At 42.0% G+C, this 13,433-nt stretch overlaps 2 protein-coding genes across 4 annotated transcripts in view; one reads left to right on the top strand and one right to left on the bottom strand.

Annotated features, from left to right (window-relative positions):
• CDC20B (cell division cycle 20B) overlaps positions 1–13,433 on the top strand; it is a 59,513-nt gene that overhangs the window by 4,299 nt on the left and 41,781 nt on the right. For both annotated transcript variants that reach the window (XM_073680333.1, XM_073680334.1), the window contains exon 3: positions 13,045–13,264. In XM_073680333.1, coding sequence (XP_073536434.1) covers positions 13,045–13,264 — 220 coding nt within the window. The remainder of the gene's footprint in view (positions 1–13,044; positions 13,265–13,433) is intronic.
• On the bottom strand, positions 1,367–7,471 carry GPX8 (glutathione peroxidase 8 (putative)). 2 transcript variants are annotated; one of them, XM_073680336.1, is made up of 3 exons: positions 7,188–7,468; positions 6,632–6,893; positions 1,367–3,456 (listed from the first exon to the last, which is right to left on the bottom strand). In XM_073680336.1, the coding sequence occupies exons 1-3, from the start codon at positions 7,392–7,394 to the stop codon at positions 3,293–3,295; spliced, it is 633 nt and encodes a 210-aa protein (XP_073536437.1). In that variant the 5' UTR covers positions 7,395–7,468; the 3' UTR covers positions 1,367–3,292. The 2 variants fall into 2 exon arrangements, with proteins under 2 accessions (XP_073536437.1, XP_073536438.1); XM_073680337.1 differs by lacking the exon at positions 6,632–6,893 and having other exon boundaries at positions 7,188–7,471.

Raw genomic sequence — 13,433 nt, 5'->3', positions numbered from 1 at the left:
TACACTATAAATCCTATAAAAAAATGTTAGTATTGGATTTTATATTGTCAGAATAGTGTAGAAATTACTCGTTTAGTTTGCACTTCATGTGTGTTGTGCCTGTGGAAGTTCAGTTCGCAGACAACCCAGGAAGTGCAGAATAAAGAGTATATTGTATGTGTGGTGATTAGGCAGTGTATTGTTAGTTAGCTGTGGTGTGAATATCAGCTACTACGTACACTACCACATCAGCACATGTCATTGTCACCGGATGTGTAGAATAAGGGTATAAGGGCTTTCTTAGCTGCCCATGTAACTTCTGTAAAAGAGGTTTTCTCCTTATAAATTCGAGCTTACCATGGTAAAAATAATCCAATCTTCCAGTACTCGCCCTCCCCGGGTCCAGTGCTGTGTCTCTACCACTGATGTAGCGATTGCGTACAGACTACAATGGTGACATCACATCTATAGCACTGCAGCCAATCACTGAGCAAGGTAACCTGAATGAGTTGATGAGCTCAGTGATTGCCTGCAGCGGTGATGTGAACTATCACTGTGAACACTGAGACTGGAGAAGAGGAGATTGAGTACCATCTGTCTTTATTATTTTACATTATTGGGTTCCACTTTTCTAAACATGGAAAACTTCTCTTGTTACATCAGAATGTGTTTTCTGAACTTAGCAACAATTAATACAATTTTATTACCTTGATTTCCAAATCCTCAGCCAATTTATGTTAATGTGTGTTTATCTGGTCTGTATACTGTATGTACACCAATTGTGCCATACATAAACAACACACAAACCAATGCCAGTGAATGGACTTGTTCACATGGATACACTATAAAACTCAATGGGCATAAAAAATGCCATAGTGACCCGCTGCTATATAGCATCCATTTTTAATGGATCCATTCCAGTGATTACATAGGAAACTTTATTTGGCCTTTTATTATTTTTTAAATTGGTGATGCATTAAACGGAGGTCGATGGATGTCAAAAACAGACATACAGAGCTCCATACTGCTGAATTTTTTTTTTTCAAATGCTTACATGAACCCAGGATGATTTTTCATACTGAATCAGGGCTTTAAAGGAGTATTCCCATCTGCAAGATACTATTCCAATATATAGTAGGCGTGATGATAATATTAGCAAATGCCTCCAATTAGAAATGTAGTATAGTTCTTATGATTAGCTATGTCACTTTTCCGTGTGCAGGACATTGCAGTAGCTTAGGTATCCATTGTTACGGCCACTAGCAACTAAATAACTGTCACTATATGAGTGGTCGTAACCATGGATACCTAAGTTACTGCAATGCCCTGCACATGGGGTAAGCGACATAGCGAATCAGAAGAACTTTACTACATTTCTAATCTGAGGTATTTGCTAATATTTTTATTATTATACCTATTGTATGTTGGGATAGGATCTTGGAGATGGGAATACCCTTTTAAGTAGACGATTTTTCATACCCTCTTCTAAACCCAGCGGGGCAGATGAAAAATTGCCTGTTTTTCATCCTGAAAAAAAAAATGGACTATTTTCAATTCAGAAAAAAACTGATGAATTTTCATCCGTATGATGTTCCGTATGACCACTGTTTTATACATCACCATTAAAAAAAAAAAAAGGTAATACATTTTCCTATGCAATCATCCCAATGGATCCATTTAAATTAGACGTCATACTCATGATGCCCATGCGGTATCCTTTCTTGTACCACTTATTGACTTTAATGAGGCGAATCCAATTTTAAAAGTGGATCAGAATAGTGCATGCTACTTTTTTTCCCCACAGTTTGCGATGGTATAAACGTTTACTTGCATTAATGCTCTGTGCCGACCGTGTGCATAAACATCATATCTGTACATGAGGCCTTGTAGATAGACATGGAGCTCCCTGCACATATATCTGGGGTTGCTGTATGGTTTTAGAAACTAATGGATGAACCAGTGACCACTGCAGCCAATCAGTCTGCTACTAAGGCAAGTGATTGGCTGCAGCGGTCCATTTGTCAATGCAACATCATTGTTGGCAAAGACAAGCAGGAGTCATTGGACAGCAGATGCTGGAATGGTGGAGAATTTAACAGATATGTAATATACTTTGTTCATTATTTTATGGCATTTCCCCACCTCTGCCTTATTACTGTTGATCATGAATGACTCTTTAAGTGGACATTTCCTTGATTTTTTTTTTTTTAACTTAAACAGAGTAGCTCCCAAGGTTGCCAACTTAACTTTTTATTTTTTCTGGACAGCTTATCAAGAAATCACGGACAGACAACATTTTTTACGGATATATTGGAAAACCATAATAAATGATTATCAGTGACACATGTCTACAGCCCATAATTCTGATATGAAAACTTCAGCTGCATTCACTGTAAACTGTAAAATGATAAATACAGCCCAAATAATCTGTATAAGTTTCAAAAAAATCACGGACACCTTAACTTTTTCCTTACGACAGGTCCAAAAAAAATGCCCTATTTTTATGGACTGTCCTCGAATTTCTGGACAGTAGGCAACTCTGGTGCCTCCTCCAATTGCTGCTGCACCACTGATTCTGGAACAATTTTTGTTTTTCTTCCGTGCCCCTCTGTTCCAAAGTTATGCGCTCCAGTAAGACAGATGCACATTTTCCCTTCCTCTAACCGGTTGTATACCACTGATCTTCACTGTGGGCGTTGTTTTTTTCTTCTCTGATGTTGGCCAATGAAAACACGGCCGCGCCCACAGATGTTCTGTAGTAATCGCCCAGCTGATTGATAGGACAATTTAAATCTTTATTACTGGAGGGCATAACTTTGGAATAGAGGGGCACAGAAGAAAAAGAAAAACTGTTACAGAATTAGTGGAGCAAAAATAATTTGCAGAGGTTCTCAGTTTAAAAAAAAATAAATCCAGAAAAAGTCCCCTTTAAGCCCAGCAGATACATTTTCACATAAAAATGTACAAAAAACTACATGTTCACATAATCTCATAATCATAATTTTCTCTCACAACCAATATTTTAATATTTCTGCACAGGCAAAGTCAATCCATGTGGAGTTAAAGGTCATCATAGTGCAGTGTTAAATCCCACACCCCAAAAGTGGCATATCCCATTTTTAAAAAAAAAAAAATAAACATGGGACGTATTTTTGGATAGGATTTTCAAAAAATAAATTGTCATTTTTCTAAGGGATGCAAAATATGAAAAGCACAGAAATAAAAAACAAAACAAAACAAAAAAAAATCTGAAATATCTAAAATTAAACCCTATCAAGGATTCTTGCTGTAATTAGTCTGGTCTGAAGTAGCTTCAAAGATCTTCCTTTTTCCTCTTAATGATTTCTCTTATAATACAAGCCACATCATCTCTTATATTTTCCACAGGATCCTCAGGTCTCCAGGTTTTCAGGACTTGACCTTGAGGGTTGACCAAGTATTTCCAAAAGTTCCATCTTGGCTCCTTCTTAGTTGAATCTAAATTGAAATAAATATAATCTATTATTTATAGAATTGGGTTATCTTGGGTTCAAATTAGTAGTGAATCTAACAATACTTCTGGCTGAAATAAAAAAAACCTAAATATTTCTGCTAAATATTGCTGCATTTGTAGATTCCACACCCCAATTTATGCATCATTGTGTAACTATACAAGTTCGGTGGTCTGTTTGGGATAACTATTATGCTTTTATCAGATTTATAGACAACTTCTAACAATTAGTAAAGAATAAAATATGAACAATGGAGTCTGGGTATCCTGCTGCCTTGTGATGATCCTGGGGAGGAAGGAACGATTCTGAAAATTGAAGAATGCCACTTATTTGGTCCTTCTGTAAAGCCTCATTCAGATATTTGTTGTTTTTTTTTCCTTGTACATGAAAAATACAGACCAATTCTCGTTAGTGAGTCATTTTTTTTTCCCATCAGTGTTTCATCAGTTTTTCTCGTATGCAAAAAAAAAAAATCAACTGGTGGAGGTTTCTCAAGCTTCTCCTAGCAAACGGTCAATGAAAAACGTGCAGCACTAGGGTGCAACTAGGTTGCCATCAGTGTGTTGTTTGAATTTTTCACCGACCCATACACTTGCATTGGAGAGTTTGATCCTTAACTTGGATTACAAACAAACACGTCTGCATTTTTTATTTTTTGTGGACACTCGGGATAGAACTCATACATGAAAAAATGTACATCTGAATGAGGTCTTACTTCCATAGATTTCAACAGAAACTCAAGAGAGCATGCAACAGATGGAAATTGGTGAAATAGGAAGATCACTGTTCTCCTCAAAGGGGATGGTGGGACGTCTAATGGGCATTTTAGGCAATCTTAAGTTTCAACAGTAGGATGGTCCCAAAAAGCAAGTTCTTACCCATCTCTGTGTGCTCCTGTATGCACACCATCGCTCCATTCAATATCTGAGACTGTCAGACATAAAGGGCAATGAGTATTGCACTGATCTATCTACTGCATTACATCCTGGATCAGTGGGACCCCCAGCGATCTGCAAGTTAACTGCAAGCCCTTTAAAAAACAAATTACAAGTGTGACATTGACTGTTGACTATGGGGAGAAGCGGAGGATTAGGTCCACGTACATTGGGGGTAGTGCGGTAAGGGAATTCCATTTGGTTATGGATCCTTCCCCACTACGATCATTAATAGGAGATGTTCTGATTCCTTATAGGCAACCTCAATTGTCACTCATAGGTGGTCAACCTGAACCAAAGAACAAGCAGAAAAAAGAGACAGGTCACAAAGATTCATCAAGTCTAATACTCCTCTCAAACAAGACATACAGTACAATCCCACATTGTTCCCCCACCAGCCCCTGACTATACCAGATCCTACGAAGATGCATCACAGAGGGACATTCTGCAGTGCTGATAGGATAGCCTTTATTTTTTCTTAGGCTGGAGCTAAGTGCAGACTCTTTGCCATGCGACTTTCCAAGTATTTCTGTAGTCAGGAGTTACCTGCAATTCTTTTTTTTTGCAACTGTAGATTTAAAAAAATCATATCACACTACAAGAAGTCTTCATGTACCCCCAGCAAAGGCCCCTTGATTATAACCTTCTTTTGTATGTTTTTGGAATATTTTTTTTTCTAAAATAATTTTTAAAAGGTCTTGTTAATTATCCTATTGCTTTTTTAAAGGGACATCATCACCAAAGTGTGTTGCTTTAGCTTACACTTCTGTGCCAAACATCAGTAAAAAAAGTCAATGTTGAGACTTGTCATTGGTAGACATATGCCCCATGGCTTACTTTTGCCAACTATTTGGAACTGTGTACCTTTTTGTGACAGATCCATCAAAATGAACACATAGCTATCATGTAGATGCCTCATTTTTTGCTGTGCAGAGTTTTAATTTTGGTAAAAATAACTAGCATACACATGTTGTAAACCTGGTTTCTTAATCCATTATTGTAACATATGGTGTAACCCCAGCACTGGATTCTTTTAAAGGGGTTGCCCAGGCTTGGTGTTTAAAGGGTTATTCCCATCTCCAAGATCTTATCCCAATATGTAATAGTAATAATATTAACAAATACCTCCAATTAGAAATGTAGTATAGCTCTCCTGATAACCCATATTGCTTACCTCCTGTGCAGGGCATTGCAGTAGCTTAGGTATCCATGTTTACGACCACTAACAGCTAACTAACAGTCACTATATGAGTGGTCGTAACCATGGATACCTAAGCTACTGCAATGTCCTGTAGATGGGGTAAGCGACATAACTAATCAGAAGAACTATACTACATTTCTAATCTGAGGTATTTGCTAATATTATTATTACACCTATTACATATTGGGATAGGATCTTGGACATGGGAATACCCCCTTAAGTCTGTAGTCACTCTGTGTGACTGCAGACTTTTAGCCTAAGGCCGGGCAACTCCTTTAAATGTAATGGGACTGGGAGCCTTTAGTCTAAAGTATTGTGCCTTGGGCTCATGCTCACAGTCATATCACAAAACCATGTTACATGAAACTATAATATTTGTCTCCAAATACTGTGACCCTATAGTGTACGTACTTGTGCCTCAGATTTTATATGGAATAAAAGAGGTTTCTATGGACTCCATATCACTACATGTCATATTTTAAAGGTGTTCTCTGCTATACACATTGATTCTATAGGGAATACCATCCCTAGTGGAAACACTGTTTGTTAGTACATAAGAGATGAGCGAATCCGAACTTAAATGTTTGGGGTTTGTACTGGTCGTACTAGTTTCCATTGCCAAATGTTGAACACGGACTTCTCCCGGAAGTCCGCTGCAATGTTTGGAGTTCCGGGGGAAAGTCCATTGCAGAGAGAGAGAGAATATTTTCCAGATCAAAAATTTTGGTTCCCATTGTTTTCAATGGGTTTCGGGTTCTGGTTGAAGTTCGGGTACAGTTCTGATTCCCGAACCAAAATTTGGAATAAAGTTCAGGTTGAGTACCAGAACCCAAACTTTTACGGGTCAGCTCATCCCTATTGGTACCCAGGGGGACTACGGGTTCATAACAAGCGCTTCCATGTGCCAAAGAATTCGTGTCCATCATTTCCATTTGTATAAGTTCTTATTCTCCCCCATGTCCAAAAGAATAACAAGGTCCTATACAGATAAAGCAAATCTTAAGAAAACCGATCCACAAACTTACCGACAAGGAACCTGAACGCGGGTTCTGCTTCAGAGCCCAGAATTTTTATTTTGTCGAATATCGGGAACGTTACTCCATAGTTTCCCTTAGCAAAGGCGTCTATCGCCTTGTTTGAATTTGGCTCAGAATCCCCAAATTGATTGCAGGGGAAAGCGAGGACATTAAAATGGGACGGCCCAAATTCCCTCTGTAATTCCTGTAGCCCTCTGTAGTTTGCATCTGTGTGCTGACAGGCGCTCGCCACGTTTACAACCAGAGACGCCTGCAGGAGAAAAGAGCAAAAATTCACTGTAATGACCGGATCTGTATTCAGACCTCATGCACATAGCCATAGCAGGAGTTGACTATTCTATACGTTTTGCACAACCAACAACTCTCGGACTGACTGGCCACATATACAGATCCAGCTAAGGGTTAACACTCCCCAGAAATGATAAAATGATATTAAGTAACATAGTTGCAAAAAAAAAGTAAATGTAACATTGCCTAAAAGTAGATACATAACTATACAATATCCAGCTGTGCATACATGCTGAGTCTGGGGACTCTTACTCACTTTGCCTCTGTATTTGCTCAGTGACACCGTCTTCCCCTTGGAATCGTTCACTTCGTAGGAGTAGAAATCTTTCCCTCTGGGTTTGAAGAATTTTAACTGTAAAATAAATAGAGCTGCCGTGCATGCCACCATAGAGAAGAAGACCAGAAATACTTTAGCTTTTGGGGAAGAACATTTTAAGGGGTGAGGAGGAGACAGAGTCTCCATCTTGAAGATTTTGCAGGGAAGTTTCAGCAAGTCCCTGGAATGCAGCTTTGGGAGGAGCACAGTCTGTAACTGGAGACCAGATGATTTCTCTGCCCACTGGAAGATACAGAGGAGGATCTGAGACTGTGGACAGAATTACACTGGGGGAATGTGTCAGTAAGTCACTCGTAAAGCACCTTAGTTTTTGTAGTAGTGCATGAAAAATAAAGATACCTGTTGCCTTTAAGGGAAGTCAGTCATACAGCACTATGTTATTTTCTGAGAGCGATAGATAGAATAGATGATGTATATGTCCTAACATAAGAAAAATTCAGAAACAAAAAACACATTTTGCAAGTATTTGATTAAAGAAAATCATATAAATAAATATCTTAACATGGTATTATAACAATAAGCAACACTTTCCGGATAATTGGGAATCACACACTTTAATACTTCTAGCATATGAAGGTTTTCTGGTTTGCTAGAGTGAAGGAGAAATATCGGTACTGCTGTAAGGATCTGTCAATTTACACGTTGGTAAAAATGATTCTAAATACACAAAATTAACCAAAAGGTGCTAGCAGAATAATGAATATGATGGATATCGGTAAGCATTCCCTTTCTTATGTCACAGCTGGCATACATTCACTCCAAAATTGTGCACCAAACAATGCCATGCTTAGTTAATAATTTTGTACATTTTCCGACTCCTCTTATGGACATAGTTACAGTGAGCCTTAAAGAGGTCATCCACTACTTGTCCATTACTATTATGCTTTATAGACATTTTTAAAGAGGTTGTTCACTACTTTAACGTTGATGGCCTATCCTTAGAATAGGCCACCAATGTCTGATTGGTGGGGGTGCGACAGCTGTTCTCGATGTCGTAGGTGGTAGGAACTGCACAATTACGGAGCTGCACAGCACAGCTCCTCCTGCTGTATAGTGGCACTGCACATCTGCCCTCTATTGATTTGAGTAGGGGGTGGATGTGCAGTACTCGGCCACAGCCACTATACAGTTGACAGAGCTGTGCAGCTCCGTAATTGTGCAGCTCTGGCCCCCACCGACACCGAGAACAGCTGATCGGTGGGGGTGCATGGTCTCGCACCCCCACTGATCAGACATTGATGACATATCCTAAGGACAGGCCATTATTGTTAAAGTAGTGAGCGACCTCTTTAAAAAATTTCTTGGAAGCACAATACACTCTTCAACATTGAAATTGCAACATTTCCAAGAAGGAAATGAGGTTCATATCACATAGCTGGATGTCTGACTCGTAGGCCTGTGTCGTACAAACATCTTCTGATGGGTTGTATCAACACAGGTTTGCTTTAAAGGGGTTGTGAAGGCTTGAAGCTCAAGTCTTCAAGCAGACTTGTAAATCCTCACAGTGCACTCTGTCAGGGTTCTCTGGTGACAGGAGCGGGTGGTCATGTGACCACAAGTATACTATTTTCATACTTCTGGCCACATTCTGACTAGATGTGTCTGCCATTGTTCAATTCACTTGCATTGAGTGAGGCTGCGCACGTCTAGTCTGCACGTGATCAAATGTATTCAAATTGCATATTTGTGATCCTGCGTGATGTGAGGATTTAGAAGTCTGCAGTCACATAGAGTGATTGCTGATTGACCTCAAGCCTGGACAAGCCTTTTAATGCAAGCAAGAAGTACCGTAGAATCTGATTCCTTCTTTTCCATATATACAGGTGCTTCTTACTAAATTAGAATATCATCAAAAAGTTCAATATAAAATGTGAAACTCATATATTATATAGAGTCATTGCAAACAGAGTGATCTATTTCAAGTGTTTATTTCTGTTAATGTTTATGATTATGGCTTACAGCTAATGAAAACACAAAAGTCATTATCTCAATAAATTAGAATAATTAACAAAAAACACATGCAAAGGCTTCCCAAGTGTTTAAAAAGGTCCCTTAGTCTGTTTTAGTAGGCTCCACAATCATGGGGAAGACTGCTGACTTGACAGATGTTCAGAAGGCAGTCATTGACACACTCCACAAGGAGGGTAAACCATAAAAGGTCATTGCTAAAGAAGCTGGTTGTTCAGAGAGTGCTGTATCCAAGCATATTAATGGAAAGTTTAGTGGAAGGAAAAAGTGTGATAGGAAAAAGTGCACAAGCAACCGGGATAACCGCAGCCTTGAAAGGATTGTTAAGAAAAGGCCATTCAAAAATTTGGAGGAGATTCACAAGGATTGGACTGCTGCTGGAGTCATTGCTTCAAGAGCCACTGACGCGCCCAGGGGATGGGGACGACTCGGCGCCCGGGCCTTGTTGCCTGGTTTTTGGGGATGTCGCGGTGGCCGGCTCCCGGGCCTGTACCCTGGGGTCACTCTTAAAAAGGGGGGAAAGGTTATTTGGAATAGGGAAATGTTCGTGACGCCACCTGTGGTGTCTGGTGAGGATCACCAGCGCTGCTGCAGTCCTCTGAGGCCGGTGGTCAGGCAGCTTAGTTGGTGCGGCTCCCCACAGGTGGAGCGGGGCCTCAGGGCAGCGTAAGGAGGAGAGATGCAGGACAGAGAGGACCCAGCCAGGTCAGGAGAAGAACAGGCACACTCACAACAGTTCACTTCAGTACCTTTACTGGTGGTGTTTTCAGGCACTGTAGGGTGAAGGGTGCATTTCAGGACTCTCCCCAGTGAGCGGGTGTGGGGCTTCCTGTTTCTTGCCTTTTCCTGGTAAGTTTATGACCTGCCTGGAGCTAGACCTATCTTGGTCTCTGTCTGGCACCTGCTGACCTGGTGGTAGGGCCTTCTGTTGGAGATCACACTCCCTGGTCTCTTGGGCCTCTGTGATTCCTGACCCTGGGATAACGGTCAGCTTCTGGTGGTCCTGGGACATGTAGTTGACCAGGGGTTCCGGTTGTTTCTGATGGTGTGGCGCCCAGCTGCGCTTGGTACCACAGATCATAGAAGGGTGCATAAATGGATTCCTCCACAAGAGGCCCCCATAAGCATTCACACATCTCCACCTTACCACCTCAGACCACCAGAGGGAGCCCGTTAGGGATATAAATAGGGAAGGTGGAGCCAGGCAGTAGAGTCTAGTCTGGAAGCAGTCCGTGAGAGAGTTCCTCTGGAGAGTTCCCGCAGAAGATAAGCCAGTGAGAGGTCAGTCTGCAGTGGAGCCCAGCTAGACTCAGGAGCTCGAGTAAGTGAGCCCAAGGCGTGCCGACGCCTGTAAGAGTGGTGAAGAGCGGCAAGCTGCCGTTAGTGTGAGTAGCCTAGCGAGGGCCCGAGCGTGGCCGAAGGCAAGTGGAAAGTGAGTAGCAGTGGGGGCAGAGGAGCTTATCCAGCTCACCCCGAAACTTATACCAGACACCGGGTCCGAGCTTACCGGGATCTCTACGACCCAGTAAGGCATAACCTGAATCCCTGGAGAACTACAGGTCCCAGGTTCACCAGAGAGCTGATACGTAACAGAGCCAGGAGACACATAGGCCCCGTAGGCTGGGAGCGTGCACTCCAAGAGAAGGCCCTACCACAACTTCAGCCGGTGCAGGACAGAGACAAAGTTAGGCCTAGCTTCAGGCAGGTCAGAAACTTACTATGCAGAGGCAAGAAACCTGAGGCCCTATACCCGCTCATTGGGGAGGATCCTGATATGCACCCTTCACCCTACAGTGCTCCGGGATGTGCCTGAATTACCACCAGTAAAAGGTACTGAAGTGACTGTCATGTCTGTCCCTGTTCTTGCCCTGACCCGGCTGGGTCTCGCTTGTCCTGCATCCCCCTCTCCATACACTGCCCTGAGGCCTAGCTCCACCTGTGGGGAGCTATACCATCGAGCTGCCTTAACACCGGCCTCAGCGGGCTGCCACAGGTGGCGTCACGAACTTATAAACATAAATATCCGCCCTTTTTAAAAGAGAGGCCCAGGGTACGGGCCCGGGAGCCGACCACCGCGACATCCCTCAGAGTCAGGCCACAGCAAGGCCCGGGCGCCGAGTCCTCCCCATTCCCCCTGGGTTACACACTGGTCCTAGAGATCCTTGCAGTCACGGACCCGGTGTCCGGTATATGGTCTTGGGGTGAGCTGGATAAGCTCCTCTGCCCCCTATGTAGCTCGCTTACTCCACTTGCCTTCGGCCTCGCTCGAGGCCATCACTAGGCTATACACACTAGCGGCAGCTTGCTGCGCTTCACCGATCTTATGGCGTCGGCACGCCTTGGGCTCTAACTGAGCTCCCTGAGTCTAGCTTGCAGGAGCCTCGTGCTCCACTGCTGAACTATTAGCTGTGTTCTCTAGACTCGACTGGACTGAACTCTCCAAAGGAACTGATTGCCTAGCTCCACCTTCCCTATTTATATCCCTATCTGGGCTCCCTCTGGTGGTCTGAGGTGTGTGTATGCTGTGGGGGCCTCTTGTAGAGGAATCCGTCCATGCACCCCTCTAGGATCTGTGGCACTAATGCACAGCAGGGCGCCACACACAGATGTATCCAGGATATGGGCTACAAGTGTCGCATTCCTTATGTCAAGCCACTCATGACCAATAGACAACGCCAGAAGCGTCTTACCTGGACTGTTGCTCAGTGGTCCAAGGTGTTATTTTCAGATGGAAGAAAATTTTGCATTTCATTTGGAAATCAAGGTCCCAGAGTCTGGAGGAAGAGTGGAGAGGTCACAATTCAAGCTGCTTGAGGTCTAGTGTGAAGTTTCCACAATCAGTGATGGTTTGGGGAGCCATGTCATCTGCTGGTGTAGGTCCACTGTGTTTTATCAAGACCAAAGTCAGCGCAGCCGCCTACCAGGAAATTTTAGAGCACTTCATGCTTCCCTCTGCCGACAAGCTTTTTGGAAATGGAAATTTCATTCTCCAGCAGGACTTGGCACCTGTCCACACGGCCAAAAGTACCAATACCTGGTTTACAAATAACAGTATCACTGTGCTTGATTGGCCAGCAAACTCGCCTGACCTTAACCCCATAGAGAATCTATGGGGTATTGTCAAGAGGAAGAGAGACCCCAGACCCAACAATGCAGACGAGCTGAAGGCTGCTATCAAAGCAACCTGGGCTTCCATAACACCTCAGCAGAGCCACAGGCTGATCGCCTCCATGCCACGCCGCATTGATGCAGTAATTGATGCAAAAGGAGCCCCGACCTAGTATTGAGGGCATTTACTGAACATACATTTCAGTAGGACAACATTTCGGATTTTAAAAACATTTTTCAAGTTGTTGTTATAAAGTATTCTAATTTACTGAGATAATGACTTTTGTGTTTTCATTGGCTGTAAGCCATAATCATCAACATTAACAGATATAAACACTTGAAATAGATCACTCTGTCTGTAATGACTCTATATAATATGAGTTTCACTTTTGGTATTGAAGAATTGAAATAAATTAACTTTTTGATGATATTCTAATTTAGTGAGAAGGACCTGTGCTTCTAAGAGATTTTACCCCTAACAACTTGCATGGTGAATCAATGACAGCCTGAATGGTGTGAGCTAATTATTGGGATCCATAGATCACACTTTTGTACATTATTTTTTTAATTAACATGCCATTAAAATAAATTTTGCCGAACACCTTTTAATGACCTTTTCTAGCATTTTCTCCCCTTTAGAATTCTATATTGCTTAAGTTTAATACAAATGTAATTTGCTATGTCTTTCATTGTACTTTAGACTCCAGACATCGGAAAGATTTCATATTCAAGTTTCAAAAGAAGCATCTTAAGAAGACGTGCAAGTCAGATTGATGTAGCTAGCAGTCCAATTTCCACAAGATGGCAGTACTATCAAGGACAACAGCGAGAACATATCGTTAGTAATCCATCAGCAGAACTGTCCCTGAGTTCATCCGATGAATATTGGCGAACTCCTGAAAAGCTGGTACTATTACCATGTAAGTGTCACCACGTACTTACGTATACTTCCATAAAGAAACATTCCTTTTTTAAATTAGAATATTTTATTTTTTTTCCCCGCTAGAGCAGAGAAAGGCGAGTACCCTCTGAGGCTTCATTCACATGTCCGTGTTTCCAGTACGTGTGGTATCCATTTTTTTTTAATAA

Source organism: Phyllobates terribilis, unplaced genomic scaffold (assembly GCF_046119375.1).
Source record: "Phyllobates terribilis strain yellow unplaced genomic scaffold, ASM4611937v1 Scaffold_1__5_contigs__length_1240528914, whole genome shotgun sequence".
NCBI lineage: Eukaryota > Metazoa > Chordata > Amphibia > Anura > Dendrobatidae > Phyllobates > Phyllobates terribilis.
Note: the sequence above shows the minus strand (reverse complement) of the source record. Positions and strands in the feature narration are given on the sequence as shown.